This window comes from Nyctereutes procyonoides, unplaced genomic scaffold (genome assembly GCF_905146905.1).
Source record: "Nyctereutes procyonoides isolate TBG_1078 unplaced genomic scaffold, NYPRO_anot_genome, whole genome shotgun sequence".
NCBI lineage: Eukaryota > Metazoa > Chordata > Mammalia > Carnivora > Canidae > Nyctereutes > Nyctereutes procyonoides.
In genome coordinates, this window is record NW_026575042.1 from 12,652,506 (window position 1) to 12,678,923 (window position 26,418).

The 26,418-nt window shown below is 46.9% G+C and overlaps 1 protein-coding gene across 6 annotated transcripts in view; it reads right to left on the reverse strand.

The window, feature by feature from the left end:
* Positions 1-26,418, reverse strand: part of CMTM7 (CKLF like MARVEL transmembrane domain containing 7) — a 65,393-nt gene that overhangs the window by 4,904 nt on the left and 34,071 nt on the right. For 2 of the 6 annotated variants that reach the window (XM_055320991.1, XM_055320993.1), the window contains exons 2-4: positions 20,185-20,355; positions 13,515-13,613; positions 8,199-10,273 (exon numbers count right to left, since the gene is read on the reverse strand). In XM_055320991.1, the coding sequence (XP_055176966.1) occupies positions 9,959-10,273; positions 13,515-13,613; positions 20,185-20,355 (585 nt within the window). In that variant the 3' untranslated portion in view covers positions 8,199-9,958. The other 4 variants (XM_055320994.1, XM_055320995.1, XM_055320996.1 and 1 more) reach the window with 4 other exon arrangements.

Below are 26,418 nucleotides of genomic sequence, written 5' to 3' on the forward strand. Positions count from 1 at the left end.
CAGGTTTGTGTATATGTGTGGGTCCAGGGCTGGCTTTCTTGGCCTGTTTTTCTATACTTAGGCTAATACCACAGTCTTGATAAAGTCTTAGTATCTAATAAGGCAAGTTTAAAATTATTCTATTCTTGACACTTCCTTTTTTGAAGTCTTTTAAAAAAGATTTTATTTACTTATTTGAGATAGTATGAGCAAGTTGGGGAGGGAAGGAGAAGGAGGGGCAGGTTCCACACTGAGCAGGGAGCCCAATGTGAGACTTGATCCCAAGACCTTGAGATCATACCTGTGCTGAAGGCAGATGCTTAACTGACTAAGCCACCCAGGGGCCCCTATTTTAAAGATTTTTAAAAAATAGTTATAGATTTGCAGTAAAATTGAGAGGTTACAGAGGTACTTTCATTTTTACTATAAAATCTTAAGATAGGTTTGTCAAGTACCATAAAAAGCCTGTGTTAATTTTTTTCTTGGAATTGCATTGAATTTATAGATTAATTTGGGGGGGTTATTATGATTAAACTCTGTCATGAACCTAGACTCTCCACTGATATGGTTGGGTCTTTTTTTTTTTTTTTCAGTAAAGTTTGATGGTTTTCTTCATAAAAGTCTTGTACAACCTTTGTCAGATTATCCTAGATACTTAATTTCTACAGGTATCCAGAATGGGATCTTTATTTTAAAAAGTATTCCAATTAGAATGGTGGAAGGGGATTGTGATAGAGTTGTAATGATCTTGTATTCAGCACTATTGCTGCAATCTCTGCAATCTCTGATAGCTTGTGGACTCCTGTAGGACTTCTCACATCCTGGATAATTTGTATCCTTGTGTTATTTAACTTGTTCCTCTCTTCTCAGTGTTTTCTTTAAACAAAGATATCTGTAAAGGCTTGCTTAAAATCAGATTAGTCTTCTCCTTTTTCTAAGGTTTTCTTGTGGGTGATGCTGTGGACTTCACCAGGCAGCATGTACTCTCCAGCAGGCCTGCACTAGCTGTATCCCTTTGTGGTTCGGCTGCTGTCATCTGATCCCGCCCACCATAAGGGTTCCCGTCAACTTTTTAGTTAGAAGTTTCCATCCCTTGACCTTTCTCTTAATCTTTTATCAGAGGTTGCAAAATGGTGACTGTAATTCCTGCCACTTTTATTAGCTAAAATTCTTCAGTAACACCCTTCTCATTTGTACCGTGCATATTTGACTTTACAGAAACAACAGTAATCGGTACTCCTACTCACCTCCTGAATGATACTGAGACCTGAGTAATGCCCGTCAGTTCTTCCCATCTACTGCATTGTTAGGGCCTAGTAGTTTTTACTTGATCCTGTTTTAACACCTTCTTCACCTTCCAGGTGTTCGTCTAAGTGCTTTTCTCTAGATGTGGTTGCTTTATATAACCATGTATATAACATAAATATTGAGCCTGTAATTAAAGTTATGCATTTCTTTGGGGGCCGCACTCAGTGTATTCCATCGTCACTAGTCGGGTCCTGGGTGGCCCAAACACCTGACCATACAGCGAGGCCATTAGTAGCAGCCCATGAGCTGGTGTGCAAATGTTGTTCACTAGATCTTGGGGTGGTGCGCTCTGGCTAATAGTCCCACGTGTTCAGCCCATTGCATGAGGTGTCCACTGTGGTGGGCCGTGAACCATTTACCACCCCTGGATGGTGATAGCACTGCGGAGAACCTGCTTGCCTCGGAGGTGGGTGGGCTCTTTCATCACTGATTCTTGTCACCTGGCTTATTTGGTAGGTGAGTCCTTTGTTAAATCAGCAGTTCATTAGGGAAAACACTATTTCTGTTTAATGGGTGGGCAACCACCTGTTTGTGAAGATGGTTAAAGGCTCAGGGGCTGGGCTTGGCCCTTAATCAGAAGATCCATTTTCTCCTCAGGAGCGGACTTTCTGGGTCTTGTCTCATCTATGGAATCTAGTTCAGAGTTTCCAGATGAGAATGTCAAGTGGGAATCAGTTTGGTTTAGGGCTCAATAATGCTAGCAGTTGCCTCTCGGCAGGAAGAGGAAGCCGTCAAATTCCAAAGCTCACAGGCCCAGAAGTGGAGTTTTCATTGCTCAAGTAAACTGTGCGATCAGTTGGACACCTGTAGTTTCTTGAGGTCTGAGGGAGACAGAGGCTCTAAGGTAAGGCATTTACAGCTGCCTGAATTGCTCCTAAAATTTCCTTGTGAGGGCCCTCACTCAAATGAATACATGTCTGATGACTTGGGGTGGAGGCTGTAGGAATATTCCTAGGTTTGGGATGTACAATCTCCAATAGTTAAAGTACAGAGCAGCCAGTTTGGGTATGGAGACACTTCTTCTGTAGTTGGTTGCTACTATAAAGTTTGTTTTTTTTTTTTTTTTAAGATTTTATTCATTTAGTCATGAGAGAAAGAAGCAGAGGGAGAAGCAGGCTCCCTGCTGTGATGTGGGACTCTTCCCAGGACTCTGGGATCACTACCTGAGCTGAAGGCAGACGCTTAACTGCCTGAGCCACAGGCACCCAGTTTGTTCTAACTTGATTGTAAACTAGCTCCTCGAGCTGTGACACGGCTTCCAAGACGGTCACTTGGAAGGCAGGACACTTGGATTCCGTCCTCATTTCAAGCCCATCTGTCTTTCAGCAGCTGTGCTTGGGTGGCATGTAATGCAACTAACGCAGTTTTCTCTGTGGAGCCATTATGGAAATGCTGCCAGAAGCACCAGAAGTGCACATTACACTAGCTGTGTGCCATGCACTGATGCTCTGTCACCGGAGAGTTCAGAGCAGTGTGAGTGTATGCTGTCAGGTGAAGACAGCTCTCTCACTCCATATCCCTGCCCCCGGCTCTAACAAGGAGATCAAAAAATAAAGTATTAGCAATGCTGTAGATTGCAGAACGAGGTATGACAACACATTCACTCACTTTGATAATGTCATGCACTGTGGAAATGGACATGACCACGGTCTTTCAGCTCCCGTGGCTGGCAGAGGTGTTCCTCTTAAAGGCATCTGTGGAGCTTCGCGTGGCCCTCTGGCTATAGGAGACCTATAGAAGACAATGTACTTTCTCTTCTTCCAGGAAAAGGCGCGTCTCCAGGTCATGCTTGGGAAGCTCCATGGACGAACACCATTCTTGGCTCGGCCTCTGACTGAGCCTTCTAGGAGCCACCAATAGGGGTCGCAGGGAGTGTGTCCTGTGAGCAGATTCTTGCCAAAGAGCCACGCACAGAGTCCAGACCAAAAAACAAGATGCCCACGCAGCCACATAACTACAGCCAGTATCTAGTAAGTCGAGGAATACTTGGGGCTTCCTCCAGGGTGGCGTTGAACCCGGACACCCAACCCCATGTCCCTCCTTGTCGTGCTGCCAATTAGTGCAGTCCCGGGGGTATCAGCTCAGATTCGGGTCTTTGCTGCACGGGAGCTCGGAGCTCGGAACTCCGCGCCGGGTCTTCGCTTCTGCTCTTCCCGCGCCCTCACTGCCCCCTGGCTGCCTGGCCTTTCCTTCTGCCCAAAATATGTGGGCAAATGCGGGTTGTTTTCCTGAGCCACTTTTTTTTCTGGCATTCAGCGGCCTCATCACCCGGGATTTTTATTTTGTAGGCAGTCCGCATCGTGTTCAGATGACTTGCCTGTTTGAGAATGTCGGTGGCTTTCTGCCCCACCCACCCCTCGGGGACTCACTGGTCTCCCTCTTTCCAGACCCCTGGCCATTCATCTCTCCCCAGGGCCCTATATCTTGTCATTGGGCCACTTCCACCAAAGTAGATGATCAGACACCCTGCACAGTGCTTTGCCCCCCGCTCCCGTCTTCCAAGGCCGCCCACCACAGATTTCCTGCGTGTACCCGCAGATCCACCCGAACCACGGGCGCGAACCACGGGCGCCGGGGGAAGCCGGGAAGGAGAGAGCCCATAGAAAGATGACTTACGACCCGGCCCCACCCTGCGCCCGCCCCACCCCCCCGTTTAAAAAAAAAAAAAAAAAAAAGGATGTTTTACTCCCGAGTTGGCCACCACCGCAACTGTTCCCTTGGTCCCACGGAAGTGTCTTGGAGAAGTGGTGTGAAACCTGCGCCGGGACACTTTGTCCCTGGAGAGGAGCACAGATGTTTCCACTGACTCCTGTGTCCCATTGCCCGCTATTACCCCCAGGGCAGGAACCCTACTGCGCTAGCGGGTGCACGTGGGGGGTGCTGGCTGGGGTCCCTGGCAGCGTCCCCAGGAAAGCGCCCACATGAGGGTCCACAGGCGTCGGCGGAGGCCTGGAGCACGACTGTGTGGTTACCATGACAACCTTGGTCCCAGCCCTTGCAGGACTGGCACAGCCGCGGTGGCCGGGTCAGGAGTCTCCCGAGGCCGAGAGGATGTAAAGCGTCGCGTAAAGCGGGGGGTGCGGGTGGGGGAGGGGAGGGTGTCACAGCGGTGAGTGAAGTCCCAGAAGTCTGCAGACGGCGCGGTGACCGTTCCATTTCGCTACAAAGAGCTACTGTGAGCATCTGCACTTAGGAGCAGTCGACAGCGCCGCAGCTGAGCTCTAACAGGGAAGGCAAGGACGTGACGAACGGCAGGGTCGGGAGGCGATGCTGCGAGAGGAGGAGCGGCGCGCGCGGGAAGCCCGCGGTCCCGGCCAACGGTGGCGACGAGCCGCGCTGCGCCCGGCCGCCGCTGGAGGGCGCGCGGGTGGCGCGGGAGGGGCTGGGGGCCGTGGGGCGGGTCTGTTTCCGCCCTGGGCCAGTTGGGGCCAGCTGCGAGGGGCGGCCGGCGGGGGACCCCGGGGACGGCTTTCGGGAGGAAGCAGGGGCCCGCCCGCCCGCCCGCGCTCGGCGCGCTCCGGCCCGGCCCGGCCCTCCAGCCGCCGGCCCGGTTTGCTTCTGCCCGAAGCGTCTATTCCGCAGCCTCTGAAACGCGGGAAGTGTTCAGCCCCGAAAGCCCGACGTGCCCTTGTTTCGGGGCCTGCGCCCCGACGCGGCAGGGAGCGCGGCTCGCAGCTTCGGTCCAGGGGTGCTCGGCGCGACCCTCAGGGCTGTTGCCGCCGCCCTACTGGGCCGAGGGGCGCGCCTCCTACCGCGGCACGTCCTTTCTTGCACAGCTCTGCGTGGAGTTAACCGCGGTCTTTCTCATTTGCATAATTTTCATGCACCCAGAAAATTGCAATAAAACCCCAGGGGGCCACCAGTTGCCCCATCACCTTACAAGATCCACAGGCTCCAGTTGCCCTCCCGATGCTCTGCACCGGGAAGCCCCTGGGTGCCCGGCCCAGGGCCCCGGTGCCCAGCCTGGCAGCTCCCTTCCGCTCAGGGGGCGCTGAACTTTTTTTTTTTTTTTTTTAAGTGGAGAAATCTCCTTTTTTCGATCTAAATCATATGAAACTCCATTATATAAAACAGGAACTAGGGTACTAATATAAAGGATCAGTTTACGGTTATATATACTTATTATAAAGCCGGTCCATAAGAACAGGATTAATTTGAAAAGCCCGCAATTTGGAGGAAGGTCATTGGGGTTGTAGCCTCATCTCCGGATTCATTCCCTGGCTTTGTATTGGTTGTGCAGGGATGGAGAAATCCTGGCTTGCCCAGGACACCCAGGCCACAGCAGGTTCTAGCACCTTGCTTCATGTGCTTGGTGTCTTCCTCACCTAGGGGCTGCGAGGCCAGGGAGCCTGCGGGGGGAGGGGAGTGTGGGGAGGGGGGAGGGGTTGAGGGGTTCCAGTGTCAGTGTTTGCTACTGAGAACAGGAGTGTGTGGTTTCAGGGGTTAACATATATTTTGCACAGAAAATCAGACATGCGTGAGCCCCTGAAGCACCTCTGAGAGTTCACAGGATGTTCAAAGTGCTGGTTGCTGAGGAGAGGCCCCAAAGACTCTTGTGTTTCCATGGCAACAAAGTTTGCTTTTCATGCTGGGGAGGATGCCTGGGAGGGAGGGGCGTCACAGGGAATGGGTCATTTTAGTATCCTGGCTGGAGGACTGAGCAGGTACATGTGTCTGGAAGAGAAGATTCTAGCACGTGGCTACAAGCACAAGGAGTGTGTCAGCCAAGGGCCTCCCCTAGAGGCACACTTGTTTCCTTCTCTGGGCCTGTCTGCAAACGTGGGGGCCAACTGTCCGCGGAGGAAGCCAGTTGGCATAGGCCCGCTCCAGTCCTGCCTGGCCATTCCAGAGGCCCGGGGACAGTGATCACAGGCCAGGCCCTGGAGACAGTCAGACCCGGACTCAAATCCCAGCTCTGTCACCAGCCTGGCTTCCTACTCGGCTTTCTCCTTGGGCCTCCCTGCTCCACTGCCAGTCCGTTGGGGGCAGGTGCGGGGCAGTTTTATCGCTGCACACAGCAGCCTGCTAGAGAACCACACCAAGGCTGTCTCAGGGGGCTTCTCTGAGCAAGTTTTCTTGTGGGTGGCAGAGGCTTCCCCAAGGGAGACTGCCACCCTCCATCTCCCATCCTTTCTCCCTCCAGGCGTAGGCCAGGCCCAGGAGGCTCTGTTGGCCAGGGAGCAGGCTGCCTGTGGGGCAGGACATGGGCAGACCAGCTTGGGCCTCATCTCCTGGTGCCCCCTCGAGCCAGAGGTTCCAAAACCCTTTCCTGGGGGCTCAGGTTGGCCCCTGACTCCCTGTCTTCCCTCCTCTCACCTCTTTACTTGGTCCAGCCTGGCCATGACTGCACAGTGGGTCACCCGCCTGTGCTGCGAGCTGGGGTGGTGGGTATGGAGTTTGGGTTATACACGGGCACCCGCCCTGGGCTGAGCAGTCCCAGAGAGGGCCTGGTTTGGGGAAGACACACGCCCCTGCCAGCCTGTCTCTAGCACCTGTTTGAACATGGTGCTGGCTGTGCAGCTGACTTTGGCCTGGGTGTACCCTGGGTCTCGCTCTAAGCCCCCGGTGCCCCAAGTTGCTCTTCCAGCTGCTTAGGTGCCTAGACAGATCATCTTGTGTTGCTTTAAAGAAACAAACAAAAAAACTGTAGTAAAATATGTGTAACATAAAACTTACCAATTTAGTAATTTTTAGGTGTGCAGCGCAGTGGCATTATTTATGTTGTTGGGCAGCCGCCGCCAGCATCCATCTCCAGAACCTTTCCATCTTCCCACATGGAAACTGTTCCATTAAACACTAACTCCCCAGGCCCTGGCAACCACCATTCTACTCTGTGTCTCTGGATTTTAACTTCTCTAGGAACCTCCTGTAAATGGAATCAGACAGTATTTGTCCTTTTGTGTCTGGCTCATTTCACTGGGCATAAAGTCTTCGAGGTTCACCTGTGGTGTAGTAGGTACCAGAATTTTCTTCTTTTTTTTTTTTAGGGCTGCTTGTGTTGCTCTTGAGTACTGCTTTGTGTCTTGTGTGAACAGTACTGGCTTCCACTCTTAACATCAATTTACTCTGAAAATATGCAAATCTTGAGGGGTCATGTCTTCTGCATCCTTATCATTCTTACCTCCAGGGAGGGGCCGGGGGTGTGAGCACACACTGGCCAGGCCTCAGGCTCTGTCATGCACTTTGCCCTGAGCTTTGTGGGCCCCACCACCACTTTACTCCTGGTCTACAGCCTTGTTTAATAAGAAATCCTTGTGCAACTGGCCAAGTTAATATTTTATTACAAAACACACATGCCCACACACAGAAACACACATGCCCCTACACACATACACACACGATGGTGATTAAGGCTGCGGCCCAAAAGCAGACGGGATCTCCTATCTGGGGACAGGCTGACCACAGTGCTTCTGCACACACACCTCACTGAAGGAAGAGGGTCTTTGGGAGAGGGGCTTTCCAAGCTAGATAAATTAGGAGGTGGCTTTGTTTTTATAGGAGGACTTAAGGCGGCTTCACTCCCTTGAGGAATGTGAAGGAGAAGATTGAGGCAGGAGCATTCAGGAACCCCTCCCTCGTGTTAAGCGGGATCAGTCTGTCCCTGATGCGGTTGGTTCTAGAAGCAGGAGGAAGAGACCAGATTTCCCCTGGAGGCCGGTTTTCTTTCCCAGGCCCGGAGGAATGTTCTCCAAGGAAGACCAGACAGAGAGGCTCAGCGAGGCTCAGGGAGCCTAAGAGGATGCCCAGCCCCCCCCTTCCACCCCCCTCTGTGCCCAGCGGCATGGACGGGGCTTTGGCACAGAAACACAGGGTCAGGAGTCCTCGGCGGGGAGCTGGGCCCCTGACCCTCCCGTCCTCGGGGCCTCCCGCAGGGCCGGGCCTGGGGCGGCGTCACACAGCTGCATCTTGGGAAGGAAATGGCAAAGTTAGGACAGATAAGACAGGGCGCACCCAGAAGCCACACACCAGAGGGCTGACCCCAGTTCTGCTCAGTGCACTTCCTTCCTCCATCCGGCACCAACTGCCATTGGAATGATTTTACCCTTTCTAAATACATTTCTAGAAGAAAAAAAAAAACTCAGTAGGGCAGGGATGATTTCTATCGCTGCCCCTCCCTGCCCAGGCCTATCCTCAGAGGGACTTGAACTGTGTTAGGGGTTTCTTTTGGCTTCATGAATTTTAAGCCCTATGTTTCTGCCAAGATTTACACATGTGTCACCCTTAGACAGTTACCAAGTAACTCTCTTTTACTTTCTCTACTTTTCATCATTCATTTTTTCCTTAAACAGCTGTACCCAGAAATGCAACCCACGAACTGTCCAATCCACCCACCTAAAGTATACACTTGCAAAGTTTCATATTCACATCCATTCACAGGATGGTGCAAGCACTGACCGCCACAGTGTTAGAATATTTCATCACTTCCAAAAAGAAGCCCCATTCCCATCTACTGTCCCCTCCCCCAGCCCCTGGCAACCCCTGATCTACTTTCTGCCTCTCTGGATAAGCCTATTCAACACATTCCCTATCAGTGCAATCCTACAGTCTCTGGTCTTGTGACTGGCTCTCTGCCCTCTGTGTCCTGTTAACTTTTTGCCAGTGGCTTCTAGAAGGAAATGGAAGCTCTAATGAAACAACCTTTCTGTGGGGCAGCTCAGACTATATATATACTGTACAGGCTTTGATATTTTCTAGTGCATTCATTTAAAGGAAAGAACAAAGGAAGGGCTGGAGTAGAGAAGTGGGGATTAATCAAAATAGTAGGTCGCACTCTCAGCAGTGTTACTTCTAGTAATGTACTCTTAAGAGAAACGATATTAGGGATGAGAATGGGGCTACATTTACAAGGATGTTCTTTACAACCCTGTTTAGTAGCAAAGAATTAAAAGCGAAACAAAACATGACCCCAAATAGGAGATAAGTTAAGTAAACCATGACACAGACATGCAGTAGAGTCAATGCAACACCACAGAGCCATTAAAAGTGACGGGGATGAGGGGGCCTGCCTGGCTTAGCAAGTGGAGCATGTGACTCCTGATCTTGGGGTTGTGAGTTTGAGCCCCACGTTGGGTCTAGAGATCACTTAAAAATAAAATCTTAAAAATAAGTAAATGAATCAACGAGTAAATAAAAATCTTAAAAAAAAATTGATGGAGAAGAATCTCCAACCATGTGGGGAAAATGCCTGACGTTGGTTAAGTAGAAGAATAAGAGCAGGTTACAAGTAACACATAAAGTCTGATCCTTTAGGGGCACCTGGGTAGTTCAGTGGTTAAGCATCTGCCTTTGACCCAGGTCATGATCCTGGGTCCTGGGATCAAGTCCTCATCATGCTCCCCAAAGGGAGCCTGCTTCTTCTGCCTATGTCTCTGCCTCTCTCTCTCTCTGTGTCTCTCATAAATAAATAAATAAAATCTTTAAAACAAAAAGTCTGATCCCTTAATAAAAGCAACATACATATCTAAATATCTTTATACTTATCTATGTATCTTTATATCTGTGTATCCATCCATTCATCCATCCATCCATCCAGAGAGAAGAAATACTGGAAGGATAGTCACCCAGCAGGTGCTATTTCTAGGCAGTGCGATGATAGTTTTCATGAAAACCTTTTTGTTTTTCTTATTTGTACTTTCTAAATTCTCTACACTTTATTTTTGTCATCAGGAAACTAATTTATGGAAAATGCTTCACCATCAGAAGTGGACATGTGGGGGTATCCCGGGCCATAGAAACAGGACAAGAGTGGAGAGGGAGTCTTGGGTCTGGGCCCCAATGCTTCAAGGCCTCCCCTGCAGCGGGGCTCTTCCTTTCCCTGTTGCTGAACTCCACAGCTGACTGCCCTCCTGGTCTCCAGCAGAGGGAACTTCCAGAGATCGTCTGTGTTTAGACAAAGGAACTCACCTGTTGACTGGGTCACACACGAGATCTTGTAGGACATCCAGATGCTCGCCAGGCAGAGGAAGGTGGCCACGAAACCGAAGATCTGCACAGGAGAGAGAGGAAAGGAGGTTCCCAGGCCAAGGGCCAATAACTCAGGCAGTCCTTTAGTTCCTGTACCAGCTGTGGCCTGGAGGGAGCCTGGGGGATGGAGTGACCTGACCACCTCCTCAGGGGCAGGGATAAGGACCTGTTCCCTCGGTTCCTCCCCCAGGGCCCTGGTTCAGGCCTGGCCCTGGGGCTCTGGGCTCCACCTCCTGGCCCTCCTCACTCTGGGGAACTCCAGGGCCCACATTCTGGTTCATGTTTACAAACTGAGCTGAGGCCAAGGCACCGTGCAAAACAATTACTGGGGCTAATGAAAGAGAAAAAGGTGGAATTACACATTTTAATTTGAGTCTTTGAATTCCTAATGTTCAGATGGCTTTTACTGGTATGACAGCGTTGCGTTTCATTCATAATGGCTTTCTGTTCCACCTCGCTCCACAGCTGTGTAAGAGCTAGAAGCCAAGACCTTGCTGACAGTGTTATGTTTGCACATATTTAAACAATCTTAGACTAAAATCAGTTAAGGTAGCTCCTTCCTTTCTGAGGCTCCACCCGGTGCCCACGTGGCTGACCTCGCTGACCTGGGAAAGCTGACCCAGCCCAGTCTAGCTTCATTTAAAGATGAGGGAGAGGGCACCCCGAGAAGAACAGGACCTCATGTGAGGCTCATCCGATGGTTAGAGAGAAGCAGGCACACACTCCGGTGTCTGTCTGGAACTTCCAAGCCTGAAGCTTTAGTAGCTATAACTTGTTGACCACCTTGACGTGCCCGTCCGAGTCCTAAGCCCGTTAGGTGTGCTGATCCCTTCAATTCCCATCACTCTGCTAGGTGGGTGCTGCTGAGCTCCTCCCCTCTCCCTCATCTGGCAGCTAAGGAAATGGAGGGACAGTGAGTCAACCAGTTTGTCCAGGGCCACAGGAGCAGCGAGGGCCGGGCATGGGATCTGGGCGCTGGGGATCTGGCCCCAGGGCCCTGCTCTAGTTTTGCCCAGGTGTTCCTGGACTCTCACGTGGCCTCATGTTTGGGACACGGCTACGGGCTGATGCGCAGTAGGAACAGCCCAGGAGCTGCCAGACAAGGGCATGATTTCCAGGGTTTGGTTTGCTGTTCAAGCCCCTGCTGGATTACAAAAGCCACCTCCCTCTCCCCCAGGTCGCTTTCCTTGGCTCCTTTTGTACCAATTGTCTGCACCACATAATTAGCCTGTTGGAGCCTGTCCCTGCCCCTCATTGTCTGTTCTGCACAATTAGCACATTATATACCATCCCGGTCTCCAACTGTCTGCCCTGCATAATTGAACAGTTTATTATATCTACATAATGCTCTTCTGGACGACAATGCCTCATTTGCTAATTGTTTCATGTGCCTTGGCCTTAACTCCTAAACTAGGCTGCCATTTCCTCATATGCAAGGGCCATATCTTTTTATTTCTTCTGGCTCCCCCATGGCCGAGGCACCAAGATGGTGTATGATGAGTGGGGCTTATTTGGATTCCAGGTGATGTGCAATCTGAATCATAAAACCCAGTGGGAACCTGCCCATGTGGTCCTGACACACAATGGGTGCCAGTTTCCTCAGTGTCTCCATCACCAGCCTGCCTGTAGTTGGGCAGGTAGTAACCTGTAGGTGGCACCCACCCCACTTCTTGGGGACTGCAAGGGGTAGGGAGGTGGCTGCAGGAGGCACCTAAGGCCCATTAGTGTTCAGAGGCTTGGCCGCCCTTCTGTAGCGATGTGCTGCCCCATGCCCACCTTTGGAGGACAGACCCCACCCCTCAATGGAATTCCAGGCACTAACCCACTCCCAACCCAAAGTCTGGAGAATTCTGCTAACGTATAAATGAAAGAGTGACTGTCTCCTAGAGCTTTTCTTAAAACTCATTTAAAAAAAAAAAAAATCAAGGGCTGCCTGGGTGGCTCAGGTGGCGCCACCTTCAGTCCAGGGTGTGATCCTGGAGACCCGGGATTGAGTCCCACATTGGGCTCCCTGCATGGAGCCTGCTTCTCCCTCTGCCTGTGTCTCTGCCTCTCTCTCTCTCTCTCTCTCTCTCTCTCTTTCTCTCTCTCTCTCTCTCTCTCTCTGTCTCTCATGAATAAATAAATAAAATTAAAAAAAAATCAAGGTGTCTAGGTGACTCAGTTAAGCATCCGACTCTTGATTTTGGCTCAGGTCATGATCTCCACGTTGTGAGATAGAACCCTATGCTGGCACAGAGCACACTTAAGATTCTCTCTCTGCCCAGCCCCCGCCCTTGCACATGCACTCTCTTCCTCTTTAAAAAACAAAAGAAAACAAAACAAAAAACTCATTTAAGAAATCTCATCTGGGGATGCCTGGGTGGCTCAGTGGTTGAGCCTCTACCTTTGGCTCAGAGTGTAATTCCAGTCCAGGGATCGAGTCTTGCATCGGGCTCCCTGCAAGGAACCTGCTTCTCCCTTTGCCTGTCTCTCTGCCTCTCTCTCTGTGTCTCATGAATAAATAAAATCTTTAAAAAAAATCTCATCTCGTTAGTGAGGCAAATCAGTACTGGCCCATAGGCCACCGAACTGTAAGCAATTAGCAAAATCAGAAATCAGATGGCAGGAATCTATAAGTCTTTTAAAAATAATAAGTATATATGTATACAAACCCATGTGTCATGTTTGTATATGTGTGGGAAACACAGACTGTGCCCACAGCACTATATTTTTACACATTCCCATGCTTCTATTCAGGCTATCAGATGAATCAGCTTTCACCTTTGAAAGGTTTAGGAGTGTTGTCTCCTGGCCTGAATACCGTTGTAAATCAGGACCAGCAAAGCTAGGACCCATGACAGGTATCACTAACTGATCATGTGCTCAGATCCCCGGACCTCAGATCATGGATCCCCGGACCCAAAAGAGGCCTCAGGATCTTTGCCTGCATAGCGCAGAGGCAGCCACCAACAAATGGCATGTATAAAGGGACATGTGCATTCACACCGACGCCCCTGGTGTAAGGAGTGGCTGTTTGAGAAAGGGCTGGGCCTCTGGGGCCCTCTGAGAGTGCCAGGAGCCCTGACCATCCACCTGTGGAGACCCTGTGCTGTAAGCCCAAGTTCAGCTCTCTGGAGACTGCTGTTGGCTGGATCAAGGTGGGTACTGATAGGCACTTTTCTGGAAAAGGCAGGCCCCAGGAAACAATCCCCTTGATGCCCGTCAGAAGAAAATGTGCTAGAAGTGAATTCATTCATGAAGGTTCCCCAGACCATCCTCACCGCTCCAGCTACTAGTCCACTCTGGCTGTAACTCTTGGAGGCTGCCACAATGGAGGCGATTAGGAGGAGCAGGGTACCGATTAAATAATGCAGAAGTTCCTGGGGACAAAAACAGAAAAGCAAAGCACTGGGTCAGGAGGTCCGCTCCTGGTTCTCAGAGGCAACCAGGCACAGAAGAGAGAAACAGAGGGGAAGGGAGCTACCCCGCAAGACAGAAGAGGAGCTGGGCAGGCAGCCAGAGAGGCAACAAAGAGAAAGGACACTTGTCATGTGAGGAGAGACATCCACTAAGGACCGCTCCACTCCTGAGGGCAATTTGTAGACAGTATTCTGACCTCCGGCCAAAGCTACTGAAAAGCAAACAGCTTCTCACAGCTCCCAGGCTGAAGAGTTTAAAGGAAGCTCCAGTTCTGAGAAGCAAAGCCCCTGAAAGACATGTGTGTCTCTTACTTCTGCTTCAGAGAAAGTTCTAGGTTAAGTGTGCTGGCTTTGGTGGCTGCCTGGAGTTCCTGCCCACTCTGTGAACGGTTTTTGGTGTGGACCTGAGGTGCTGGCCCTGTCAGAGCTGGAGTCAGAGCTTAGAGTGAGGTCAGGGGCCTTCTGTGAAGTCCATGTGGAGGTGGGGGGAACTGACTCTCTGGCACCTAATAAACCTCTTAGCTTTGTCCTCATTCATCTTCCCTCAGGCCACACTCTGCCCAGACCACACTCTGCTGAGGCATTTGCTTGCAGGGCAGCCTCACCCGGCTTCCATGATCTCCACCCCATTCACCCTCCAGGCTTAAAATGGCATCTCTGCAGGCCCTGAATGAGGCTGAACTTCTGTCAGCAGCAGGGTAAGGCTTCCACCTCATTTTTCTTCCTCCCCATTAAACACCAGATCAGAGGAGAACTGGCGCTTAGGGACAGGAGAGTACTCTCTCTGGATGCAGAGTGTATTCATTTTTAGTTGTCTTCAATGAGAATTTAGAAATTAGTCCTTCATGAAGTAAGTTCTGCCCACCGGGGCAGGCACCTATTAAATTTTGGAAAAGCATTCCACTTTTAAGCTGCAGCTCTTCTGAAAACTGTGCAAAATCAAAGACCCCAATTTCTCCTTTAGTGACTAGAAAGGAATATCAGAAGGTAGACCACAGAGATTTTGACTGAAGAGCAGATTAGTAACTGAAGTTCCCTACCTCCAAGATTCTCACCCTCGAAGAAAGGAATATGACAAGGGATAGAGAAAACGGACTTGAGAGAGTCCTAAATGGAAAGTGCCTCGAGAGTACCCCACCAATAATGTGGGGCTGGGCTTACACCTCCAATAGGCACTCCGCTCTCTACCCACCCCCATTCCTGCCCCCAGCCTTTATCTCTCCTTTGCATGTTCATTATCAGCATCATTATCAGAGGAACTTGTTCCCAGAAGTAGAAAGGTGCCATAACTTGGAAAGGGGCCAAAAGAAATGTCTCTCAAAATAAAAAAATGGGTAATAACATTAAATGTGAATACTTAAACAATCCAATCAAGAAGCAGAGGTTGTCAGACTAGATTAAAACAAAAAACAAAACAAAACAAAACCGGGCAGCCCGGGTGGCTCAGTGGATTGGCACTGCCTTCGGCCCAGGGCCTGATCCTGGGGACCAGGGATCCAGTCCCACAATGGGCTCCCTGCATGGAGCCTGCTTCTCCCTCTGCCTGTGTCTCTGTGTCTCTGCCTCTCTGTGTGTGTCTCTCATGAATAAATAAATAAAATCTTAAAAAAAAACAAAACAGGGGTGTCTCGATTGCTCAGTTGCTTAAGCATTTGACTCTTGGTTTCAGTTTGGATCTTGATCTCAGAGTTGTGAGTTCAAGCCCCATGTTGGGCCCTAGTATAGAGCCTACTTTAACAAAAATCCAACTATATGCTGTCTATTGGAAAAACACTTTATATTCAAAGATACAAATTGATTAAAAGTAGAAAAGAAAAAGATACATCATTCAAACAGCAACCAAAAGAAAACTGAAGTGGTTATACCAGTATCAGACAACACAGATGTTAAAACAAAAAAATGTTACCAGAGATAAAGAGGAACATTTTATAATGATGAAAACATCAGTCCATCAGGAAGCAAGAATATAAACATGTATCCACCTAATAGCACAGCAACAAAATACAAGAAGTGAAAACTCAAACGAATGAAGGGAGAAATTGGTAATTCAAAAATAATAAATAGTTGGAGGCTTCAATACCCCACTTTCAATAATGTGTAGAACAACTAGGGAGGAGACCAACAGGAAATAGAAGACTCAATACTATAAGAAAACTAGACATAACAGACATATATAAAACACTCTACCCAACAACAAAATATACATTCTTCTAAAATGCACATAAAATACTCTCCAGGAGACACAGAAAGAATTTTGGGAAACCCACAAATATGTAGAAATTAACACATTCCTAATTAATGGGTCAATCAAAGGCAGAATCACAAAGTAAATTAGAGAGTGCTTGGAGATGAGTGAAAATGAAGATATAATATACTTAAATTATGGGATGTAACTAAAGCAGTGCTCATAAAGAAATTCACAGCTGCACATATCTAAATTAAAAAGGAAGAAGGAGTTCAAATTAATAACCTAATCTTCACCTTAAGTCACTGGAAAAAGAAGAGCAAACTAAACCTAAATCAGGGAAAAAGAAGGAAAAAAAGACTGAAGCAGAAATTAATGACACAGGGAACAGAAGAACAATAGGAAAAATTAATGAAACCAACACTGGTTCTTTAAAAAGACCAACAAAATAGTCAAACCTTTAGCTAGACTGATAAAAAAGAAAGAGAGAGAAAAGATGACCAGATTCAAATGAACAGAATCAGAAATGAAAAAGGGGACCTCACTATGGATGTTATAGAAGTAAAAAAGATTTTAAAGGAATACCATGAACAATTATATGCCAGTGAATTAGAAAACTTAGATGAAATGGACATATTTCTGTAAAGACACACCTCTGAAAATGACTCAGGCAGAAAAATACAATCAGAACAGATCTATAACAAGTTTGAGTTACTAATAAATTACCCACAGTAAAAACCCAGGCTCAGATGCCTTCATTGCAAAATTATACCAAACATTTAAAGAATTAACACCAATTCTTCACGAACTCTTCTAAAAAATTTAAGAGGTGGTAACACTTCCCAAATTACTCTATGAGATCAGTATTACCCTGATAACAAAACCAGACAAAGACGTCACAAGAAAACTACAGACCAGTATCTCTTATGAGGACAAATATAAAAATTCTCAACAATATACGAGCAAACCAAATCCAGCTACATAAAAACTGAAAGATATATCAAGACCAAACAGAATTTATCCCAGGGATGCAAATGTTAATTCCACATATGAAAATCAATATAATACACCATATTAATAGATTACTAAGGGAAAAACTCACATGACTATCTCAATTATCTCAGATAAAAAGCATTTGACAAAATCTAACACCTTTTCATGACAAAAACATTCAACAGAGTAGGACCGGAAATTAACTTCTTCAATCTGATAAATGGGTTCGACAAAAACCCACAGCTAACACCACATTTAATGATGAAAGATAGAATGCTTTCCTGTTAAGATCAGGAAAAAGATAATGATGTGTGGTCTTGCCACTTCAATATTCAACTAATTTCTTGCAATAAGAAAATGAAATAAAAGGCATCCTGGTTGGAAAGGAATATAAAACTATCTCTATTCATAGATGGCATAATCTTGTATAGAAGTTCCTAAGGAAGAGCACCCGGATGGCCCAGTGGTTGAGTGTCTCCCTTTGGCTTAGGTCGTGATCTTGGGATCCTGGAATGAGTCCTGCAGCAGGCTCCCTGCAGGGAGCCTGCTTCTCCCTCTGCCTATGTCTCTGCCTTTCTCATAAATAAATAAATAAAGCCTTTCAAAAGAAAAATTAAATCCTAAAGAATTCATTAATGATCTGTTAGATCTAAAATGAATTCACAAAAAAACTAAGTAAATAAATAAAATGAGTTTAGCAGATTAAAGATACAAGATCAATATGCAAAAATCTCCTGTATTTCTATCTACTTGCAATGAACAATCCCAAAACAAAATTAAGAAAATAATTACATTTGAAATATCATCAAAAAGAGTGAGATACTTCAGAACAAATTTAAGCTCCCCTCTACAAAAAAAGCACAAAACTTACACTCTGGAAACTATAAAACATTGTCGAAATAAAGTTCTAAATAAGTGGGAAAGCCCTCCATCGTCCTTGGCCACAAGACTTAATATGGTTAAGATGGCAGTACTCTCCAAATTGATCTATAGATGTTTGTATTAGATTCCCAGCTGACTTCTTTGTAGAAACTAAAAATCTGATTCTAAAATTCATATGGAAGTGCAAAAATCCAAAACAATCCTGAAAAAATTTCCTAATTTCAAAACTGGCTACAAATCTACAGCAATCAAGACAATGTGGTAAGATCAATGCAATTGAGAGTCCAGATATTAACCCATGTGTTTATGGGCAACTAATTTTCAGCAAGGATGCCAAGACAATTCAATGAGGAAAGAATGGTCTTCCCAACAGATGGTGCTGCGACAACTGGATATTTACATGCAAAAGAATGAATTTGCATCCTTACCTCACACTAGATGCAAAAATAAATTCAAAATAGTCTGGATTTCTAAGTGTAAGAGCTGAAACTGTGAAACTCCTTAGAAGAAAACGTAGAGGCAAACCTTCATGATCTTGGATTTGGTAATGGCTTTTACACCAAAAACACTTTTTTATACCAAAAAAAGAAAAGTAGTTAAATTACATCTCATCAAAATTAAAAACTTGTGTTTTTTTCTTTTTTTTTAAGATTTTATTTATTGTTTGATGAGAGACACACAGAGAGAGAGAAAGAGGCAGAGACATAGGCAGAGGGAGAAGCAGGCTCCATGCAGGGAGCGCGATGTGGGACTCAATCCCGGGTCTCCAGGATCACGCCCCTGGCTGAAGGTGGCACTAAACCTCTGAGCCACCGGGGCTGCCCAAAAACTTGTGCTTTAATGAACACTATCAAGAAAGTGGAAACCACCAACAGGATGGGAGAAAATATTTGCCAATCATGTATCTGGAAAGGGGCTTGTAACTAAAATATACAAAGGATTCTGAGAATTGAGTAATAAAATGACAACCTAATCCAAAAATGGGCAAAGAGTCTGAATAGACTTTTCTCTAAAGAAAATAGAGAATGGCCAAAAAGCTCATCAAAAGACGACTGACATCAATGATCATCAGAGAAATGAGATACCACTCCATACTCACTAGATAGACTAAGATCATAAAGTCAGAAAATAATGAGTGTTGAGAAGGATGTGGAGACACTGGAACCCATATACACTGCCAATGGGAATGTAAACTGGGGCAGCCATTTTGGAAAAAAATCTGGCAGTTCTTCAAACAATGAAACATAGCTACCAGGTACCATAGCTACCCCCCCCCCCCCAATTCCACTCTCAGGTATATTCTCAAGCGAAATGAAAACCTGTCCACACCAAAAAACTGTACATGAGTGTTCAGAGCAGCATCATTCATAATAGCCAAAAGATGGAAACAACCCAAATGTCCATCAATGATGAAGACCATCAATGATGAACGAATAAACGAAACATGGTTTATCCTTTCAATGGACTATTACTCAGTTATTAAAAAAAAAAATGAAGGACCTGACGCATGCTATGACACAGATAAACCATGAAAGCACTCTGCTAAGTCAAAGAAACCAGTCACAGGAGACCACACATTTGATTCCATTTACAGGAAATATCTAGAATGGAAAATCCACAAGACAGGAGGTAGATTAGCAGTTGTTTTCAGGCTGGAGAGGATGAAAGGTGGGAGGTAATAGGTAAAGGAGATGGGGTTTCTTTTTGAGGTCTAAAATCAACTGTGGTAAAAAATAAAAAATAAATAAAATAAATAAAATAAAATAAAATCAACTGTGGTGATTTTCACACCACTCTGGGAATATAGTAAAATCCATTGAATTGTACACTTTATTTTTTATTTTATTTTTTTATTTATCTACGATAGTCACACAGAGAGAGAGAGAGAGAGCGCAAGAGAGAGAAGCAGAGACATAGGCAGAGGGAGAAGCAGGCTCCTGCACCGGGAGCCCGACGTGGGATTCGATCCCGGGTCTCCAGGATCGCACCCTGGGCCAAAGGCAGGCGCCAAACCGCTGTGCCACCCAGGGATCCCGAATTGTACACTTTAAATGGGCAGTTGTATGGCTTGTGAATTATATGTCAATCGACATAAATAAAAGTGGGAAGAAAAAAATCCTGGAGACTTCTGAAATCTTTTCTCAGACCCTGCCACTCCCTTTTAGATGACAAGTCTCATCACAACAGTATAGATACCCATCACCTTTATCAGCTTCCTCCTCCCACCTTATACACACACTGTCCATTTTCTGTCCCTTGGGAAAACACCCACACAGCTTTCTTGTTGCCAGAAGATGAGCTTTAGAAACCAGCAGGACATAAGCAGCAAGAAGCAGCTCGGGGCTGCAGCAGGAAGAGATGCTGAAGGAGAAGAGGACTATGGGGGAGGAGCAGATGGGGAGGACTCTGTTGTGGCTCAGCGCCCTGGCTCATGTGCTGACTTCTGCGTGCCCACCCAGGCCACCCTCTTACCGACAGGGGCCAGCTGATGCAGGTGAGCATGCGGTAGAGGCGGAAGAGGTGCACCAGGTAAAAGACGAGGATCATTATCAAGTTGCAAATGGTGACCACTTCAAAGTAGCTGTAGGCATAGCTGGTCCACATAGAACGATTCACGCAGATGAAGGCGATCAGCAGAGTGATCTAGGACAGAAATACAGAGACATCAGGCAAAGGCCAACCCATGACGGATCCCCAGAGAACAAACGACCAAGAAAACCGAGGAACTGGGGCACCTGGGTGGCTCAGTAGTTGAGCATCTGCCTTCCACTCAGGGTGTGATCCCGGGGTCCTGGGATCCAGTCCCACATCAGGCTCCCCGCAAGGAACCTGCTTCTCCCTCTGTCTATGTCTCTGCCTCTCTCTCTGTGCCTCTCATGAATAAATAAATAAAATCTTTAAAAAGAAAACCGAAGAACTGCTGCATTCCAGGTGATTTCCTCACAAACTGGCCGCAAGGCTGGAAAAGTGCAATTTCCCATTGTGTCAGCTTTTAAAACACACATGAGTTGTAAAAGCTAAGGACCGGCAGCCAGTGGCTTTGTCCTCTGAAGTGTGTTGTGCCAGCAGGATGGCTCCTCAGAGAGGGGGCAGGAATGCAGGAGAATAACCAAGCAGAATCATTCCATTTATTTACTTATTAGGTTGAACTGTAAAAAGTAGCTAACAGTTGACGGTTTTTTTGACCCACAAAGATGGCGACTCTGATGTCACAACTTCCCAGCTGGCAGACAGTAAGTTACCATTTACTGATGCCTCATGTGCATGATCTCCTTGCGGCCTCACAGAAATCTGGAGAGGCCATCACCTCTATATTCACATTGGGAAACTGAGGTACACCAGTTCAATAATTAGTCCAAGGCTACCAGCTCATAAGCAATGGAGGTGGGATTCTATACCCAAGTCTATCTGACTCCTAGGGTCTGTTACTCCATGTCAGGTGCAGTTTTGCCTTCCAAGAATGTTAGCCCTCATCAGAGACAAGCTGAGGAAGGTGGGTATGTTATGAAATATTTAGGAATCCTGGTTATACAAGGCGGTGCTTGCTCACCACTAGGTGGTAGAGCTCGCTAAGCATATTGCTGCAAACGAACCAATGTAGAGGATTAATAAACTAAAGATCTATTAATGAATTAAGAGTTCAGGTAAAGGGATTCCCTGGGTGGCTCAGCAGTTTAGCACCTGCCTTTGGCCCAGGGTGTGATCCTGGGGTCCCAGGATTGAGTCCCGCGTCGGGCTCCCGGCATAGAGACTGCTTCTCCCTCTGCCTGTGTCTCTGCCTCTCTCTCCCTCTCTGTCTATCATGAACAAATAAATAAAGTCTTTTTTTTAAAAAAAAAAAGAGTTCAAGTAAATTATTAGCAACATATGAATACCTTGGGAGAGCAGACTGGAAGAGGAGAGAGAAGATTCTGAGTTTTTGTGAAAGCCACTCAAAAATAATAAAATCTTATTCGCTCCACATAGGGAATAAACCACGAACACACAGGTGTGAAATATCTGTGAAAGCTTAGGATCTATTTTAAAAGTACAACTATTTTAGGACAAAGATGATTTTTTACTGCTTCTTTCCTATAGAACAGTGAACAAAGGCTATGTGTGTGTGTGTATGTGTGTGTGTGTGTGTGTGTGTGTGTGTGTGTGTGTGTGAGAGAGAGAGAGAGAGAGAGAGAGAGAGAGAGAGAGAGAGAGGTTTTGTGTCCTATGGGACACTTGGCTATGTCTGGTTGGGTCATCACCACTATGGGAGGGTGCTGTGGACATTCAGTGGTTAGAGGTCAGGGGTGCCACTAAACACCTCACAAAGCACAGGATGGCCCCCACAACAAACTATCTGGTCTCAAATGTGGCCTATATTACTGTGCTGTCATGGAGAAACCTGCTGCAGAGAATGTGAGTCCATAGCAAGCATTAAACCACAAAATGGATCTAACACTGGTTAAAGAGGTCAGTGTGAGGGGCACCTGGATGGCTCAGCAGTTGAGCATCTGCCTTTGGCTCAGGCCATGATCCTGGGGTCCTGGGATCAAGTCCCACATTGGGCTCCCCACAAAGGAGCCTGCTTCTCCCTCTGCTTGTGTCTCTTATGAATAAATAAAATCTTAAAATTAAATAAAATAGAGTAAAATATAATACGATACAATAAAAAAGGGGTCAGTGTGAAAAATGCTCTGATTTCTCAAGCCCTTCATTCCTAGCAGTCCTTCAAACTCTTCAGAACAGGCACAAGAGCTAGAAGAGAACCTGGCATGAAGATGAAAGTTGGCATGAGGAGTGCTCTGCTTGCCAAAACCAAGCGGCAGAGTGACTCTGACACAAAGGGACCCTTGACATTTGCATATTCCCCTTTGCTAATGAGCAACGTGAGTATTTTCATTTTTTCAGTTCCTCTCAAGCCAGTCAGCCTTGGTAATAGAATGATTCATGCCTTGAGGTTGCTTTAAAGCTCCGAGGGGGAGCTTTGCTTCACTCTGGACAGTGCACGGTTGCCAGGGCTTTGCTGATTCGGAGTCCCCACAGACAGGCTTCAGGTCTATGGGTCTCCCCACCTCGCGGGGACCCCTTCCGCATTGGGGCACCAAGACCTGCCTTACAATGCAGACCATTCAGGATTATGCAATGCCACACCTAGGAGGACAAGCAAATCTGTGCCTAATTTAATACAAACATTAGAATAATTTGTACGATTCTTCATCTGTGACAGAGTCACCTCTTTCTCATGGTGACACAGAGGTTGTGGGAGTTCCCCAATGAATAAAAGGGTCCCTTGCAGGTCTTCCCCTCTGAGCTGCCAGGGCTGAGGACCTTGCAGCAGGAAGTATGTTACTGTTCTACCACAAACCATCTAGACCTCTCTGGGAAAACATTCTTGTGAAATAAGACTTCCCGAATTCTGTTCAATTGGCCTAAGGCTGCCTATCACGTGCTCTTCTTCCAGGAATCCCACTTTTGGAAACTCTCATTTAGACTACAGATGGTATATCCTAATGCATGCAACTAAAAGCTTCCTTTTTGTCCAATCATTCATTCATTCTTACTTTACATGGCCAGCATCTTAGGCAGCACACTTAAAACAAAACAAAACAAATTTAATTAACAAACTTTTCAGAACTCTTCTAAGGCCAGCAGGTAACCTCTACAAATGCTGGAGACCCCTGACTCATCTAGATCAATACTCTGGGGACAGCTGGAAGGGTGAAGCCAAAGGATGAGCAAGCAAGACCACCGTGGAGAAAAGGCCCTGAGGTATTGGTTCTCCCAGGCCCCAACCACAGCCTCCTCAGATCTCTTCTTGTTTCCGGTCAGAAAAGCAAATCAAAAACAGCAGAATTCAGACACACCGCAGGAGTTCTGATTTCAGGGCTGAGTGAGGAAGGCTGAGAGGTTTCTAAAGAACTAAATGTGATACTATCCAAAGGACTAACTTGTTTCTCGGGATGCCCTCTAGCTCCCCTCATAAAGATTTGTTCTTTTACATTTATAGAACTGCTATGAAAGTTGCAAATAAAATATCTAACACGAGCATCCAGGCATTTAAAAGTAATGTTGTAAGCATCCTCCATGCAAAGCCAGGGTCTCACACGCCAGCTGTGTCGCTGCTCAGAATCACTGGAATCATCTCAGATTGAAGCCACCCTCTTTCTCCCTCAAACTGTGTTGTTTCTGACTTCATTCTATCAGAATTCTTACCAGAGAGAAGGGATGGTTTTTGTGAAAGCAGCAGTGGGTTTAAATCTCACAGAGGAAGAGGAAGCAGGCTGACATCACCTGAGAGACACAGATCTACCCCACCTCCCACCAAAACTCTGCAACTGAAACATCCTGGTCTTTACAGCCAGGTGCCGGGTTCTCAGCCTGGGTGGGTGTCCCTCAGGGAAGAAATCACCTGCTGCCTGCAGTCTGTGCCCTGGAACATTCCCGCAAGCAGGCTTGATCTTCCCATGTCCTGCCACGTCTGGTCTGCTGAGCATGCCTGCGTCTAGCTGAAGATGGCACCAGATACCTTACGTTTCAAGAACCCCGGGCTGGATGCAGGCAGGTCACCCAACCCCACCATCTCGTGGTTTTTTGTGGGTTTTTTTTTTTCTTATCCTGACCTTGGAATAATGTTTCAGTGAGGGAGACAGGTAAGAGAAAGAGAAGTAGCTGATGAAAGCCAACATCAAAAGGTCTCAGACCCAACTCTAAGAGGCTTTTTCTGGAAAAGCCCAGAAAGCCAGGCTTGTTCAAAAAGTCAGGATGGGGTGAGTCCATGATTCCAAAGTGTGCTTGTAGATGCTTAAGTGACTTTGCTTGGTTGTGGGCAGGCAGGAAGAGGAATTTGATATGCTTCTAACTTCGGCTGAATTCTGCCCTGGGGTGGGAGGAAATTTACCCCCACGTCCCTGTTAAAGCCTCCACTGCTCATCACCACCGAACAGCCCTTGTGGGACCTCATGAACACCCACGTACAAGAGAACTCTCACCTGGCTTACTTCCTCTGGGTCCCCGTCTCACTCACCAATAGCAGACTTTTGGGACAGGCTCCTTCCCCACCCTTCTAAGCCCCAGCACACACTTTTGTTCTGTATCCAAAAATAAACATGCCACCGAAAGCACAAGGGAGGGGGAATAATCTAAAATACATTAAGTCAGGGATCCTCAGGGATACGTCTGGAGCAGCCCGCTAATTAACGCACTGGTTTCTGAATCTAACCATGCAGCAAAGTACCTGCAGCTTATTAAAAACTGAATATGCTTGTCCATGCTGGGACTATTTCTGGAAGGACACATAAGAAACTGGTTGCCTCTGGGGAGAACTGATTATTTAGCGGTTTTTCAAATTTGCTAGTTTCTTTTCTTGTATTATAAAAAAATCACATATGAAGCTGTAAAAAAGCATTTTTTTTTGTTTTTAACGACACATCTTGTAGATCTTTTATGGCACAGATTTACCCTTTTCTTTGAATTGGCTTTGATTTTATTTGACCTAATGTTTCTCAATTGCAGCACTACTGACATTTGGGGCTGCGTAGTTTTTTTGGTGGGGGCTGTCCCGTAGGATGGTTAGCAGCATCCTGGTCTCCACCCACGAGATGTCAGTAGCAGCTCCCTAGGTAGGATAACCAAAACTGCCGCCAGATGTTAGCAACGGTCCCAGGGGGTGGACGGGGGCAAAACCGCCTCTGGTCAAGAACCACTACCTTAAACAATCTTTTACTGATGGGCATTCGTCACATTCCCAGATTGTTATTAATACAAACCACCCTGCAAAAGAATATTTTTAGGTACGGTTAAGCAACTTGCTCAATATCACACAGCCAGGCAGAGGAGCCAGCTGGGCCCCTGGCATGCTGCTCCGTGCTACTTTGCCTACAGGACAGGTTTGGTTCTCATCACAGCCCTTGTCCCAGCTCCTGGCCTCTGTCTTCAGCAGAATCCTTTGTCCGACCCCCTGCAAGCAAGCCTGGGACTCTGCCTGACTGAAGGAAAGTCCTGCTCTGCCTCAGTTTCCCTCTTGCTGGAAACAGGGCTCTGGGACTCCAACTCAGAAGTGGCCCATTAGAAATGGTGTTTCAGTCAGGTCTCCTGCTTAGATCAAAATTATCAACACTTGTTCATGATAGAAAATTAATTCATGCAACTATATAAGAAAATAAAAATCACCTATCACCCTGTTTCTCAGAGATAACCGCCACCCCTGGCCTTTTGAAGTGTTTCTACATAATTATGTTTAAAGCACAAATGTATTCCTTTTCAAAGATCGGCTCATACTGTATATATACCGATTTGTCGGTTTTTAAAAAAATCTTATTTGAGACAGAGAGCAGGAGGGCGGGTAGCAGAGGGAAAGGGAGAAGCAGACTCCCCGCTGAGCAGGAAGCCTGATGCGGGGCTCAATCCCAGGACCCCGAGATCATGACCTCATGACCGGAGCCAATGGCAGATGCTTAACTGACTGAGCCACCCAGGTGCCCCTATATACTGCTTTCTAAAAAGATAATGATTTTATCATTTGTAGGTGCTACTTTTCAATTATCCTGCTTCAGAGGCCTTTGCATTGTCTAGCAAGCAGTTTATTTTTACCTATTTCTTATTATTATGTGTGGCTGTCACCCCATGAGTAAGCCCAATGATGATGTGGGTTTTAGTCACTATTCACCTGTTTCCCCACGGCCAGGAACTCTGAATGGTAGCTCGGTTCTCCATGGATATTTTGTGGATACT